This window comes from Siniperca chuatsi, linkage group LG11 (genome assembly GCF_020085105.1).
Source record: "Siniperca chuatsi isolate FFG_IHB_CAS linkage group LG11, ASM2008510v1, whole genome shotgun sequence".
NCBI lineage: Eukaryota > Metazoa > Chordata > Actinopteri > Centrarchiformes > Sinipercidae > Siniperca > Siniperca chuatsi.
This window is the reverse complement of record NC_058052.1, coordinates 68450-83746: the sequence shown is the minus strand read 5'-3', so window position 1 is coordinate 83746 and position 15297 is coordinate 68450. Positions and strand designations below refer to the sequence as shown.

At 41.3% G+C, this 15297-nt stretch overlaps 1 protein-coding gene across 4 annotated transcripts in view; it reads left to right on the top strand.

Moving 5' to 3' along the window:
- vps8 (VPS8 subunit of CORVET complex) overlaps window positions 1-15297 on the top strand; it is a 110634-nt gene that overhangs the window by 50440 nt on the left and 44897 nt on the right. For all 4 annotated transcript variants that reach the window (XM_044212998.1, XM_044212997.1, XM_044212999.1 and 1 more), the window contains 5 exons: window positions 8515-8561; window positions 10755-10977; window positions 11191-11280; window positions 12298-12349; window positions 12473-12515. In XM_044212998.1, coding sequence (XP_044068933.1) covers window positions 8515-8561; window positions 10755-10977; window positions 11191-11280; window positions 12298-12349; window positions 12473-12515 — 455 coding nt within the window. The remainder of the gene's footprint in view (window positions 1-8514; window positions 8562-10754; window positions 10978-11190; window positions 11281-12297; window positions 12350-12472; window positions 12516-15297) is intronic.

Sequence of the window (15297 nt, the reverse complement as noted above, 5' to 3'; positions counted from 1 at the left end):
CCGTCCACTTTGCCTGTGTTTGAGCACCAAGCATCATCGACAGAGTCGACATAGTCCTCCCTCCCCTCATCCCACACAGTCTTGTGCTCTGTCAGCTCGGAACACGCCCGTCAAGTGCATAATCTGGAATGTTGATGGAGAAGGTCTCTGTAAAGATGTGGGCACAACAGATCTGAGTCCCATATCCTCCAGACCAGACATTAGCCAGGAACAGCCTTAAGTCCAAGCTGGGCTGCATGGCTCCTATCCCGGCTCTCTTCCCTCTCCTCCTGGGTGATCACAGCACCCGCCATGGTGTCTGGTCCGGTTGATCTGGCAGGGTGGATCATCTCAAGGTCCACTGCTCTTTAATCCAAACCCCAGCTTCTTTTTCTGATGACGACAATGATGTATTTCTGTCATAGGTACTACGTGTTTTAGCAATAAAGCTGAAAAAAAACCAGATGAAAAAACAAGAATGTTGCTAGCAGAATTTGAAGGAGCTACAGACCACTGCATCAGATCCAGTCAGACATCATTCAATGATGTTTCAGCAATAAAGCCGAAAAAATAACAGATTAAAACAAAAATGTAGCGAAGTTTGAAGGCGCTACTGGCCACTGCATCAACATGCGCAGCCATTTACATAGCAGGGTCAGGACATAGCATATAAACTGAAAGCAGGGGAAACAGCTAGCCTGACTCAAAAATGCACCAACCAGCACCTCTAAAGTTGTCATTCAGGGAGTTATGTGCTATAGATACTTTTTGTAAGCCAGTGGCTGAAATAATTCATACAATTTTGTCCACCCCTGTATAAACTCATAATGTAATAACTGCAGATAATTTAATTACCTGCCTATGATGTAATGAAAATGGTGAGCGAATAACATAACTACATAACTGTATGTACCTAAATGTATGTATAAATTTAAATGTATTCATGTGAATTTGTCATAAAAAAAAAAGGTAGCTCTGAGGCAGCTTACTAGCGCAAACACGTATCAGCGCTCATACACGGGTACATGCATAAATTAATGCACTCAACATAGATGGTAGAACACCTCTGCCCTAATATTTCTCTGAAGCCATCACTTTAAAGATTCTATATAATCAGTTTTTAGACTTTAAAACCACCATAACCAGATGAATTATACACACACAGTTTTGTTTCTCACATAGTATATACACTGAAGATTAGGTGCATTAAACATAAAAGGGAACCAAATCCTCATTGTGAAACATGGATTTGTTTCATAGACATTAAGTTGGCCACATACAGTAGGGGCATGTATGCAAAGTGCACATGCACATCTGTGCAGAAGTGTGTACAGTATCAATCTTGTATGTCCATTAGCTTTGTAGTAATCAATAATGTAACAAAAAAAATCTATTTAGGGGCTATAATTATGCCAAAAAAGTAATAAGATAATATGCAAACTGACTGCCATATGTTGGTAAAATGCATTTCAGAATCAGAAATACTTTATTGATCCCCGAGGGGAAACTTTTATTTTATTTTTTTAAATTAATTAGTATATTCAGTTATCCAGAAACACAGTAACATAGCAGGAAACTTTGAGGATAAACTAAAAAATGACATTGACTGTTGTGAGTGTTTCTCCCTTCACCACCACACCACTGATGGGCCCACGGCGATGGTGGGTTGTACAAACTGTTTTGTTGCCTTGTGTAAATGACACAACTTTCCCAGACTTTATCAGAATCAGAAACAGAAATACTTTATTGATCCCTGCGGGGAAACTCTTTTGTTACAGCAGCTCACTATCACGTCAGTGCACACAGGAATAGAAGTACTAAGCAAAAAAATAAATAATACACTATAATACAGGTCAGAAAATAAATTAATTACCAAGTAATATGGTATAAGTATAAAATAAAATAAGTGAAGTACAAAGTGGGTTTACCAGTTGATGATAATAATATGGTATAAGGTAATGTGCATGAACTGCCAAGTTAAGTGTAGCTTATTTATAATGAGACGGAGGATATTGCACAGCAGTAATAGAGGTATGAATAAATATCAATATCAATAAATAGGGAAATTTAAACTAAAAATTATATTGCACAGGAGTATTAACACAGGATATTGCACAATTATCTCAAGTATTGCAGAGATGTAATGATCAATGTCCAGTTTAATGACTTAAGGTCATATAGACAACACTTAGAAGGAGGAGTTAAAGAGTTTGATGGCCACAGGCAGGAATGACTTTCTGTGGTGCTCTGTGGTGCTTTTTGGGGGATGAGTCTTCCACTGAAGGTACTCCTTTGTTTGACCAGCACGTCATGGAGTGGGTGGGAGACACTGTCCAAGATGGCATGTAGTTTGGCCAGCATCCTCCTCTCTGACACCACTGCCAGAGAGTCCAGCTCCATCCCCACAATGTCACTGGCCTTACAGATCAGTTTGTTGAGTCTGTTTGCGTCCGCTACCCTCAACCTGCTGCCCCAGCATGCAACAGCATACAGGATAGCACTGGCCACCACAGACTCATAAAACATCCTCAGCATTGTCCGGCAGATATTGAAGCCTCCTCAGAAAATAGAGGCGGCTCTGGACCTTCCTGTAAACAGCTTGAGTGTTCGTAGCCCAGTCCAGTTTATTGTCCATGTGTACTCCCAGGTACTTGTAATTCTCTACAATGTCCACACTGACCTCCTGGATGGAAACCGGGGTCACTGGTGCCTTGGCCCTTTGTAGATCTACAACCAGCTCCTTAGACTTTGTCGCATTGAGCTGCAGATGGTTCTGCTCACACCATGAGACAAAGTTACTCACCACAGCCCTGTACTCAGACTCATCACCACTGCTGATACATCCCACCACAGCAGAGTCATCAGAAAACTTCTGAAGGTGGCAGGACTCTGTGTGGTAGCTGAAGTCCGTGGTATAGATGGTGAAGAGGAAGGGAGAGAGGACAGTCCCCTGAGGGGCCCCAGTGTTGCTGACCACGCTGTCCGACACACAGTGCTGCAGGCGCACATGCTGTGGTCTGCCAGTCAGGTAGTCCACAATCCAGGACACGAGGGGGGCATCCACCTGCATCGCTGCCAGCTTCTCACCCAGCAAGTCTGGCCGGATGGTGTTGAAAGCACTGGAGAAGTCAAAAAACATGATCCTCACCATGCTTGCCGGCTTGTCCAGGTGGATGTGGTTCAGCAGGAAGATGATGGCATCCTCAACTCCCAGTCGAGGCTGGTAGGCGAACTGAAGGGGGTCCAGGAGGGGTCTGACCATGGCCCACAGCTGTTCCAGCACTAGTCTCTCCAGGGTCTTGATTATGTGGGAGGTCAGTACCACCGGTCTGTAGACCTTGGAGCCACTGCGTGTCTTCGGCACAGGAATGAGGCAAGATGTCTTCCACAGAACAGGGACCCTTTGAAGACTCTGTATGCGTTTGAAGGAGCTGTATGCGTCCTTAACGTTAGCATACCGCAGGTCCAGTGTCCTCTCCTCTCTAGTAGAACAATTCACATACTGGGTGAATTTAGTCAATGTTGTTGAAACACTGACATGGTTGAAGTCACCCAAGATTGATATGAGTGCACTCAGGTGTTGAGTCTGGAGTTGTGCTATGGCGGTGTGAATGGCATTGCACGCCAATGCTGGGTTAGCAGAGGGGGGGATGTAAACAGCCACAACAATGGCATGTGGAGAATTCACGTGGCAGATAATATGGCCGGAGTCCCACAGCTAACAGTTCAATGTCCGGGCTACAGATACTCTGCTTGACAGTAACTTGACCAGGGTGACATCATCTGTTGTTGACCAGAACAGCAAGCCCGCCGCCTTTCCGCTTACCGCTCCTGGTGTGATCCCTGTCGGCCCGAACAGTCTGAAAGCCGTCGATGGAAACGTTATGGTCCTGGATATCCTGGTGTAGCCATGTCTCTGAGAAGCACATCAAACTACACTCATGGAACTCCGTCTGACTCCGGGCTAACACTGTTAGCTCGTCCATTTTATTCGCCAGCGATCTCATGTTGCCCATGACGAGAGAAGGCAGACACGGCTTAAATCTCTTGTTCTTAAGTCTCTTTTGTCCGCACCCCTCTCTCTTCCCTCGCCGCTTCGTTCCACCTCTGCATCCTCGGTGTGTCCTCCTCCAGATCTCAGTGGGGACATTGGTTGTCCTGGGCCCCATGCCGCTCGGCTTCAGCACGATCAGCTGTTCCCTGGTGTAAACAATGCGGCCAAACAGCTGATCTGCAGCGGTGCCCTGACCGAGTAGCAGAAGATGTTCCACGGCGAAAAAAAGTACTACAACACTTTCTACTCTCATTTTCGTAAAGAGCCTAGTTTAAATTATACGTACACACAAGTTACCCAAGTTTGGAAGAAAAAGGAAAGCTAAAAGTTGGAAAAAGTAAGACGACGAGACGGAGCTAAGGCAACAGGCAGCATGCACGTTGGTGCATGCGCACTACTATTTCATCTTATGCATATTCTAACAGTGGTGTACAGTGTTTTAATTGCTTTTGTTATGTTAAATCAGCACTGAAACTACCCCCAAAGACTGTTGTAGTTTGTCAAGCAGGATTACAGGGGAGGAGGCAGGCTGTTACAGTTCACTGATTAAATAATGAACAAAAGGCTTACACAGATAATCAGGCAGGCAGTGGTCAAAACCAGATATTCCATCCACAGAAGGCAAACAAATCCGACACGGTGCAGGCAAAGTCCAAAATTCAGGCGAGGTCCAAGAGAAACAGAATAAATCCAAAAAACACTGGTGGAACATGGGAAACAAAGGGCGGGATGCTTGACATAAAGACAAAGACGAACTAACAAAGAAACAAGGGAAGCACACAGACTATATACACTCAGGTGTGGGGAGATAACAAGACACAGGTGGAACTAATCAGGACAACTGGAGGGAAAAGACACAAAGGCAGGAAGTAAAGTACAAAACACAAGAGGAAAGGTGTTACAGGTATTACAAAATAAAACAGGAAATGACTAAACTCAAGACCCAAAACCATGACAAAGACAAAGGTATGAGACAACTTCATCAGACATCCAGTTTAGCTAACATGTCACAGCAGTAAAACTTAGTTAACATAAAACTTTCTATTGACCACAGGCGATGAAACTTACAATGTCATCCTGAAAGCAGAAGGGGGAGTTCAGGGTCCCTGTGGCTGACAGATCACAAACCGGACATTCTGCCCTCAGAGTGAAATCTGAAAGTCATTCATTGTAAAGCTATCATTGCCTTACACTCATGAGGAAAGATTGGAGTCCTTTGAATCATTTGGTCATTTATATCCATTCCCAGATGGCAGTTGCCAGTTTGCTGTCATGGCAGATCTAAGATCAACATCTCTGCGACAAGAAATTGTGGTTGATCTCACTTGTCATCCTAATGCAGCTGATAGAACACCTCTTTCTCACTATATTGAAGAACCATTGAGTGAATACATTCAAAGTATGGCACAGCATGGAACTTAAGCCGATCACTTAACTATTCAAAGAGACTCCCAAATGTTCAGTTCCTGTTTGTGTCAACACTGGGTGTGGATGCAGCTTCTATGATCTCACCATGTGGCTACTAGTATGTGCACTTGCCATCACTATTTCTTGGGCACATTGCTGAAAGAGACAGAGACCATTATGTCAGTTTTAGGCAGCCCATCATCCTTTCATCAACTTTATTCTGGAGGCAGAAAATGAACGGATGAGATCACATCACATCACATCATGTTGCTTGTAACTTCACCACCTCACCTCACTGGTTATCCCTCTATGACCAGCTCTCCACGTGGACCTCAATCTGTTGTTGGCTCTCCCTCCATTACTGACTCTCTATGTGGATCTCAGTCTGTCACTGGCTATCAGTTTAGGGGCACAAACATGATCCACGCAAGTATGTGAACGCAAATGACAACGCCTGGCCCAGCTGGCACAAATGTGTGACCCCAGTGAACATACTCAACGTGCGCTCTTAAACGTGCGCTCTTAAACGTGCGCTCTTAAACGTGCTTATGGTGGAGGTAACACCTCCTTCTCCAGGAAATCATGTTGTTGCCTGGATGGTGAAGAGCGGCACGATGTGAACTCACAGGACCAAACTATTTTACTATATACTTTACACTATTAACAGTTGATTAGTACAATGACAATACATGATAAAAAGAAACTGTTCAATCTGAAGCCACTTTAGTCATAATTCTATTGTATTTCATGTTGTAAATGTTTACATAATATCTTAAAATGTGACACAGCAGCATTTGCTTTGCAATGCATTTCAAGAATAAAACGTGAACCGCTGAATTTTTTTCTAGTTGGAAAAGAGGCTGTGATGCACACGATTACTGAGCTCTAGGAAATTCAATGTCTCCCTCATAAACAAGCAGAATACTGAGTTATAGCCATGGCTGTATGCATGTTCTGTGGTAATTTTGTAGCAGCCTGGTGTCATTTGCACACGATGTAATAAAGCTAAACACAGTGGTCGGAAGGCCGTGATGGCACCGAGCTCTGACGCAGCACCTCTAAAATCATTGGCTGCAGATTTATCAACATATGTGTCCTGCTGCCTCCAGACGGCTGCAGGGATTTAATGAATTGACTGGAGAGGATTTCATACAGTACAAAGCAGCTGTGAACAACAGATGCTGTAATAATTTATATAAATTATTTTCCGATGTTCCTTCTTTAACCACATTAAATGTTATTTTTTGATACCTATTTAAACGCATCTACAGGTTTGAGAGTGATTAATTAAATTATTTTATTGAAGTTTTGATAATTATTATGTAGTTGCTGCATATTTGCAAGTATTTTGTTTGCTCTTGTTGACAAAATCATCAGATTGGTAGCAGATTGACATTGTAAACGAACAGACATGGTTCAGAGACATCTATTCTCAGCACAATGTCTAAGACCCAATTTCCACCACCCATTCCAAGAACTTGCTTTGCGCTGCCTCATTTGAATTAACCTGTTGACCTATGACCACCTGTTTGCATCTTTCCTTCCACCAGTGCACTGTGTGCTCTGCACTGGGCACTCAAATACTGCACAGATGGGCAAAGCGGATTTCAAGGTCAGGAAAATACCAAACAGTTGGAGTGCATCTTGAGCTGGTCCTTGCACCGCCACGAAAATAGTGCCCTAGATCTGGCTCCACTCCTGTCGCTTGCTGTCAGTTTAGATCTCAGTCCATTACTGGACTGGATGTCAATGCTAGGCACCTTCAACAGTGTAATCTCTGTTTAAGGAACAGAGAAGGTGCATCCTCTTTCCTCCAAGAGTATACATACGGTGTTCATAATGGCCACAAGACTTAAGTTGGAAGATGAGAAGGACTGCCATGTCAGTACTATTAGGCTCTTTAAAATTGCTGGTTACAACAGTGGTCCCTCATTATTGATAATCAACAATCTGCACATAAAAGTACCACACAGCTTTGTTCTCACAACTTAAGAATTTATGTGTTATTATTATTGGTGTTATTATGTGTTATTATTATTGGTGTTATTGTGTGTTATTTTTATTATTATTAGTGTTATTACTATTGATATTATTGCTACTACTACCATTACCATTACTGTTTGTTACTGCTATCATCACTCGTTATATTAATAGTCACCTATACTTTTTATGGCCTGGAGGGCTGTTTTGGTGTTTTGGCTTTTGATCCGTCTCTGGTGGTAGTTGGGAGTCTGCTGAAATGGGGGACATGGCAGGGGAGGTCTTGGTTGGTCCACTCCAGGTAAAAAAAAATTAGCTTCCACTTAAGCCAATGTAGGCACAAATTCACAGCTTTATGGCCTTCACTCATCCCGCTCTGGACAGACTCCCTCCTGAAGGGTTTTACCAGAGAAGTCTAAACAGCTGACCAAACCAACCTTAACATTAGTTCAATTGTTTAAAAACATTATTGGTTTATATAATTAATAGTGTTAAATAACATCCAGTTTAAAATTAATTCAAATGAACGTGACAGGTGGTGTCGATGAAGGCTAGTGGTGGAAGAAGTACTCAGATCCTTTACTTAAGTAAAAGTACTAATACAACAGTGTGAAAAAAATACTCCTTTACATTAAAAGTTCTGCGTTTACACTCCTCCAGAAGTATTATCAGTGAACTGTACTCAAAGTATCAAAAGCAAAAGTACACGTTCTGCAGAAAACTTGCCCCTGCGCGATATATTATTATATATGACATTATTAGATCATTAATACCGATGCATTAATGTGCAAGTAGCATTTTACTCATGTAGCTGGTCGAGGTGGAGCTAGTTTTTCACAAGCCAAAAAGGTTGGAAACCACTGGTTTAATATATAACATTGAATTCTATTTTTTATCCGTATCATGTTTTTTATACAAAATCCTTATTTATAAAGTAACTAGCTAGCTGTTAAATAAATGTAGTGGAATCAAAAATAAAATATTTTCTTTTGAAATGTAGTGGATAACAAATATAAAGTAGCAAACAATGGAAATTCTACAGAACATTAGTCAAAGTCAATGTCTCTCTTTCTCTCTCTCTGTGGTGTGTTCAGGATGTGGTTCCAGTCCTGCTGGATTACTGCCTGCTGCTACAGAGAGCGTAAGTGTATATATGCATTCATAGGTAGCTGCTTTTAACTGATGCTGATTGTAGCTGATGGCAGATGATAGAATATAAACAAGAACACAGCTGATTTGCTGTATATGTTGTAGCCTAGTATGAATGGTTCATGGCTAATATATTAACTTCCTGAAGTCTTTATTTTTCTCTTAAATATCCCCCTTCTTCTAAAACTTTTTCCACAATATGATTGCAGGATCATATATATATTCTGTCTCCTTGTTCCAACGCTATATTCAATATTCTAGATGTTCAGCCTGACACTTCTGGAAACTTTTGAAAGGATCTTGCTAGAATTTTAAATGTGTGGGTTTGAACAAATCTTGGCAACATGAATTTGGATGGATGCATCAGCATTATGACAAGTTTAAGGTCGCTTTCATACCTGTAGCTTCGTTCATTTGGTCCAAACCAAGACTCAAGACAAGTAAGTTTTATTTATATAGCCCAATATCACACATCACAAATTTGCTTTAGGGGCCTTTACAATCTGTACAACACACGACACCCTCTGTCCTTAGACCCTCAATTCAAATGGGAAAAAATGGAAGTAACCTGAAGAAGAGCAACAGAGGAGGGATCCTCTCCCAGGATTGACAGACAGGAAATAGATGTGTGTACAGAATAGACTAACATAATGAAATTACAGTATGGACAATCATGATGATGAAATTATAAATAGATTGTAACATATATGAAGAATATGATCCAGGAGGACGTTGAGCAGCTTCAGGTGTGGCCGAACAGACCTGAGCCACATGACCTCCTCTCCACCACGGAGACCTGGAAGAGGACAGACTACACAAACACACAAGAGGAAAAACTAAAGCACAGCATTCACACAGAGAGGAGAAAGGAACAGACACACACAGGGAGACAGAGAGAGATTTTCAGTTTTATTTATATAGCGCCAATTCATAACAGAAGTTATGTCAGGGCACTTTTCATATAGAGCAGGTCTAGACCGTACTCATGATCATCATCATGATCATCAATATGATAGGCACACAGGGTTACAGAGATGCAGTGACTTTCAGAAGGTTTGCAATATTCTCCTCGGCAGGACATACATGGACTGTAAGTACTTGGCTTAATAGATGAATTGAGACTGAGACTGATTACCTTATAATAGGTACAAGGTAATCGAAAATAAGCAGCTAACTGAAAGTTAAGGTGAAAAGTTGGGTTTTAAAGGTCCAGTGTGTAACATTTAAGAGGAGCAATTGGCAGAAATGGAATATTATTCATAGGTATGTTTTCATTAGTGTAGAATCACCTGAAAATAAGAATCGTTGTGTTTTCATTACCTTAGAATCAGCCCTTTATATCTGCAGAGGGAGCGGGTCCCCTTCCAAGGAGGCCGCTATATTGCACCGCCACGTTTCTGCAGTATCCCAGAACGGAGAAACCAAACACTGGTTCTAGACGGGGTCGTTTGCATTTTTCGTGAGTTTCACAGCCACCATAGTTTCTCCTACACGCTTGGAAGGGGAGGGTGAGGCGGCAGGATTCACATGGCTGCAATTTCAACACTAGATGGCACTAAATCCTACACACTACTCCGTTTGGATTTGGATTGAAGGCCCCAACAGAGTCAGACTGTCTATTGTCAACAAAAAAAAAAATCAGTGTTGAGTTCTTATTACAAACAAACCAAGAGGAGTAAACTGCTGTCATTCATTGAACAGTTTTGGTGATGTTATCCTGCATTGTCAGTCCTACATGGACACACAAGGTGCAATCAAATTCTGTCTACTGACATCAAGTCATGCAGCACTTTATTGAAGTTGATGTGTTTATTTATCTTCTCTGCTGTCACAAAGAGCTCACCAAAAACAACTGATTAGTAGACTACAGCTCGACCTCATGTTATGAATAACAGCTCAACCACCAACGAACCGCACCAAAGTTAGCTCTGACCTACATTCAAACATTTACACACCGACCTAAACGAGTCTCCATCCACTTCCAAGTGGGCATCGGTGCGATTCGTTGCGTGTGAAAGCAAGCACACCAAACACAGGGTTTTTTCCCCCTTGGAACCAACTGAATGGAACTACAGGTGTGAAAGAGGCCTAGGTTAAAGTTTCTTGAAACCATTTGACTAGACTTGTCAAAGAAGCCCAGTAAGTATAGTAACCTAAGTGTGTGTGTGTGTGTGTGCGTGCGCAGCGACCTGCTGTTCAACCAGCTATATGCTCGGCTGGTGGAGAACATGGTGGCTAAGGGTGTCTTTCTGGAGTCACTGGAGTCATACATTGTTGCGGACCGCCTTGGTCACCTCACCACTCCCATCATGAGGGACCTCCTGGCCCATTACCATGGCAATGGTATGATGGACAGCCTGGAGAGATGCATTGTCCACCTGGATGTCACCAGCCTGGATATACAGCAGGTGTGTGTGTGTGTCTTTGTACAGTAAGGACTGTATGCTGAGTAAGTAATGCCCAACGGTCAGCAGCAATCAGTCAAAATTAGTGAGAACATGCTAGAAAACAGCCTAATTAGTCTCTACATTTCCACCGGTATCATTGTCACTAAAGGTCTTGTGTGTGTGTGTGTGTGTGTGTGTGTGTGTGTGTGTGTGTGCATGCATGCATGTTTGAAGGTTGTTCAAGTGTGTTGGGAGAACCATCTCTATGATGCAATGATCTACATTTTCAACAGTGGCATGAATGACTACATTACACCTATGGAGGTAAGTCCTCCACCAAAAGGTTGTTTCATCACTTTCATCATGTCAGACTTAATGCAAATTTTTTGTTAAATTATGTGTCTTAATCAATAGGATGATTTTAAGTTGCAATATGTAAACAAAGTACAAACCATTTGACCTTTTAGGCCTTCTCTCGCTGAGATAAGCCATTTGGTGCCCTCAGTTTAGGTTCAGGTATATAATTTCCTACAAAAAGGTCTGTGAAGCAAAGGTCGATGCTAGAAACTTAAAAACTTAATAAGTTAAAAGGATGAAGTTTCCACTTTTGCATTTTGTTTAAATTGTGCTTTTCTTGTCAGGATAAGGTGTTATATGACATCACTGTAAGTGTCAGTCTTAATTTCTTGTGAAAAGGTTCCCAAATCAACCTTCTACGCTAAAAAGCTTCACATACTGACAGATTAAACAAATAACATGGTTTGACCTTTTTGGACTCTGTACCCGTTTGTGGCCTTTAGGTTCAGCTATAATTTCTTTCCAAAGGTTCAGTGGTGGGATCATCAAGTTCACCTAACTCCACCTTAAATGTCTATTACTCATCAAATTATAATATACACTGATCTGCAGGCCTAATGTATTATTACGGTAATAAGAGTCATTACGAAAAAGTCATGGGAAATGAGGTCAGGTTAGATGGAGCCGGTGGAGGCTGGAAATGGTGTTGATACAGAATACTGTGGTAAATGCAGCCAAATTCACACTGTAAATGTCTTTTATAAGTGCTTATAAAAAGTACAGTTGGTAGTCTGTTGTGAATTCTAATTCAACCACAGCTCTCCGTCCGCTATGTGATTGCTGATCTAAAATATTCACATATTGTGTTCAGTCACATTTAACATTCTCTTTTCATTGTAAGAATCAGTTTTTAGTCATACATTTTTTTAACATATTCATTTTTTGTCAACTAATAAATCCTTTTAATAGGAACTGTACATCAAATCCTGAGCAATAATAGATAACATACCCCTCTGTGTTGTCTACTTCGTGTTTATATGTCAGAAACTCTTTGCAATGATTGGCCCACCACTTCGGGAGGGGAGGAGTGTAACTGGTAAGGCTGGAAACCACTCTCCCCAGAGATCATAGCACATAACTATTTAAAGCATCTCAATAGTATAGAAAGTTTGAAAAGCGCATTTAAGTCTTTAACTCTGCTCTTTTTCTTCTTGGACAGATGAGGAAGTGGTGATGGGAAACAAACTGCTGGTGTACATAAGGTAAGTTCACACAGGTATCAGTTTATACCTCAGTCCATTAGTCCATGCAGCTGGCATACATTATGGCAAAAGGTTTGATATCTGCCTATAGCTGCTACTACATGTTCACTGTCAAAGATGAGTCAAAAATGTAATGTGATTATGAGAGGTGTGACTAGGTTCTTGGCTCCACAAATACTTAGAAAAATGCATAATATATTGAGTACAAAAATGCATTCTGTGGCCTAAAATGATGCCAAATATGATTTTTTTAAAACTTTATTTATGAACTGAAGTGTTAAAAAAACTGTGCAAAAGACACCTGCCATCGCATTCATGTAGTTAAGCTTTATGCTATAGTCAGTTAGCATAGCTGTTCCCCACAAAAGACTTAATGTCTCCCTCCAAATTATTTACTTAAACTAAACTTACTTTACTTAAATTGTTTCCTATAATATTAAGTGTACTGTCCATTCATGTCTGTATAATATTAATGGCGAAAACATTTGGCAAATGGCTTTCATCTTATGGCTTTCCTCGTATTGTGAAGGATGTCAGTTGAAACTGATGTCTGCTGTTTCTTAGAAAACTGTTCCACAGTTTTTATGGAGAGCAGAGGTGTGACAGCTAGTCAGTGTAAAATTTGACCTTAAAGCATTGAAAGTGGATCATGCTTTATATTGCTGAAAATAAATGTATTTCATCATACTATATATGTGGTATCGCAAATGTGCATGGCTGAAAGTTGCTTGTTGATTTTTCCAGTCAACACATAAATAAGTCAGGTATCTTGAAGTGAGTCACTGATACCACTGTGAACGCAACTCTCAAGAGGTGAGATCCAACATGGTAGATCAACATGACTTTCCACTGCTCTCAATCTTATGCCTAATAACAAAGCACCAGGACCTGATGACTTCCCTGCTGAGTTCTATACACACTTCTGGTCCTTCCTAGCACTGCTCTTCAACAAACTGATAATTCAAATAAAACAAAATTCAAGACATCCAGCAAACATGAACACAGTCACAATTTTACTCCTTCTAAAGCCTTACAAAGATCCAACTTTGCCATTAAGTTACCGTCTCATTTCTCTCATCAACGTGAATATAAAAATCATCAGTTAGGCTCATAGGATAGAAAAAGTCACTATGTCCATAATCCATCCAGATCAAACCAATTTTATGAAAGGTAAACACTCATCCAGGACTGTTTAAATGCATTATTCATCATTAAAACAGGCAGCAACCGTCATAACCGCCTTGGATGCAGAAAAAGCCCTTGATAGGGTAAACTGGAAATTTCTCTTTTCAACATTAGAAAGATTTGGCTTTGCGGAATTATTTATTAACTGGGTCAAGATTCTGAACACCACGCCTTCAGCCACTGTCATCACCAATGGGCAAACAAAGCTTCTGTTATGTCACAGAGAGGTCTAGGTGTGAGGGAAGCAATATAAGACAAACATAAGATGTTCTCAGGTAATTAGTGCCATTTATTGTAACGTGGTAAAAAAACAACAAGCTACAACATAAACTCAAACCAAGTACAACAGGTTACAGGTGATTAGCTAGAGGCAGGCGAGCAAAGGAGAAAGGGCTGCCGGGTGGCTCAGCAAACAAAACCTCTGCCTTTTGCCAGCTAAAGATCACAGCTATCTGGCTGGTCAGATACAAAAACAACAAGGTAAAACAATACCTAACTATCTAGCCTATACCTGCTAGTTCAAAAACAGAACGCAAAAGTTGTAACCACCCCTTTACCTAAAGTTACTATACACTGAATTACTGCGGGTAGGAACACTGGAACGTAATAGGATCAACAATAAACTAAAATCCTTCCCAAATCCCAATGTCGCTAAACAAAGGCCTCAACTAGTTAACAGTACTCGAATCAAAACTGAACCTAACCATAAAGAAAGAAAGAAGTTACAACAATGAATTAACAAAGAGGCTGCGAGACAGACTGCTCAGACTAAATCACAACCACCCGGCTTGTTGTTCCGGGTGACTCTTATTCACTTCCTGGCCTGGAGCTGTGCCTCTGGATTGGCGGGCTGGGTGGATGTTGTGGATCGATGAGAGGAGGAGGGAAAGACCTGATTGGCGGCAGTCCAGGGAGTGACAGTCCAATCGACCGAGGGGAAATCCACAGGCATGCGGTCCAATCCCAGGAGACGTAGTGCGGCTCTGTCAGAATACGAAAGACCTGGACCTTAGGGATTAATTCATGTTGCAAATACATCAAATGAAACAATGAAACATCGGCTAATGACTCAGGCCGTAACAGTTTCGCACTGCACAGGGGGACTAGGCAAGGATGCCCACTCTCCGCCTTCTCTTTACCATTTTCAACAAACTTAGCAGCAGCCATTTGTCAGAACATCTACATAAAAGGAATCCAAACACCGAACACACATCATAAGAGCTATGAAGATGATATATTGCTGTTCCTACAAAACCCTCCCTCATCATTTCAAGAAATGATTAAACTAAAAATAAAATAATTCTCCAGTACCTCAAACTACTCTATTAACTGAACTAAATCTTCCATCCTTCCATTACATAGCAACAGCTGGGATGTAGCAGCCCATACACTCTAATTTTCCATGACTAAAAATGCCAGCCTACAACTCATACAGTATAAGATACTCCACATAGTGCATCAGAAATCTGTTCACAATGCACACAAAATAGCCCGGATAGCTATGTTCATGCCACATTGGCACTGCACACCCATTAAACACTTTTGGGAAGAAATCACTGAGTCACTATCCCTCTTCCTGGGCTGTCCCATCCCACTA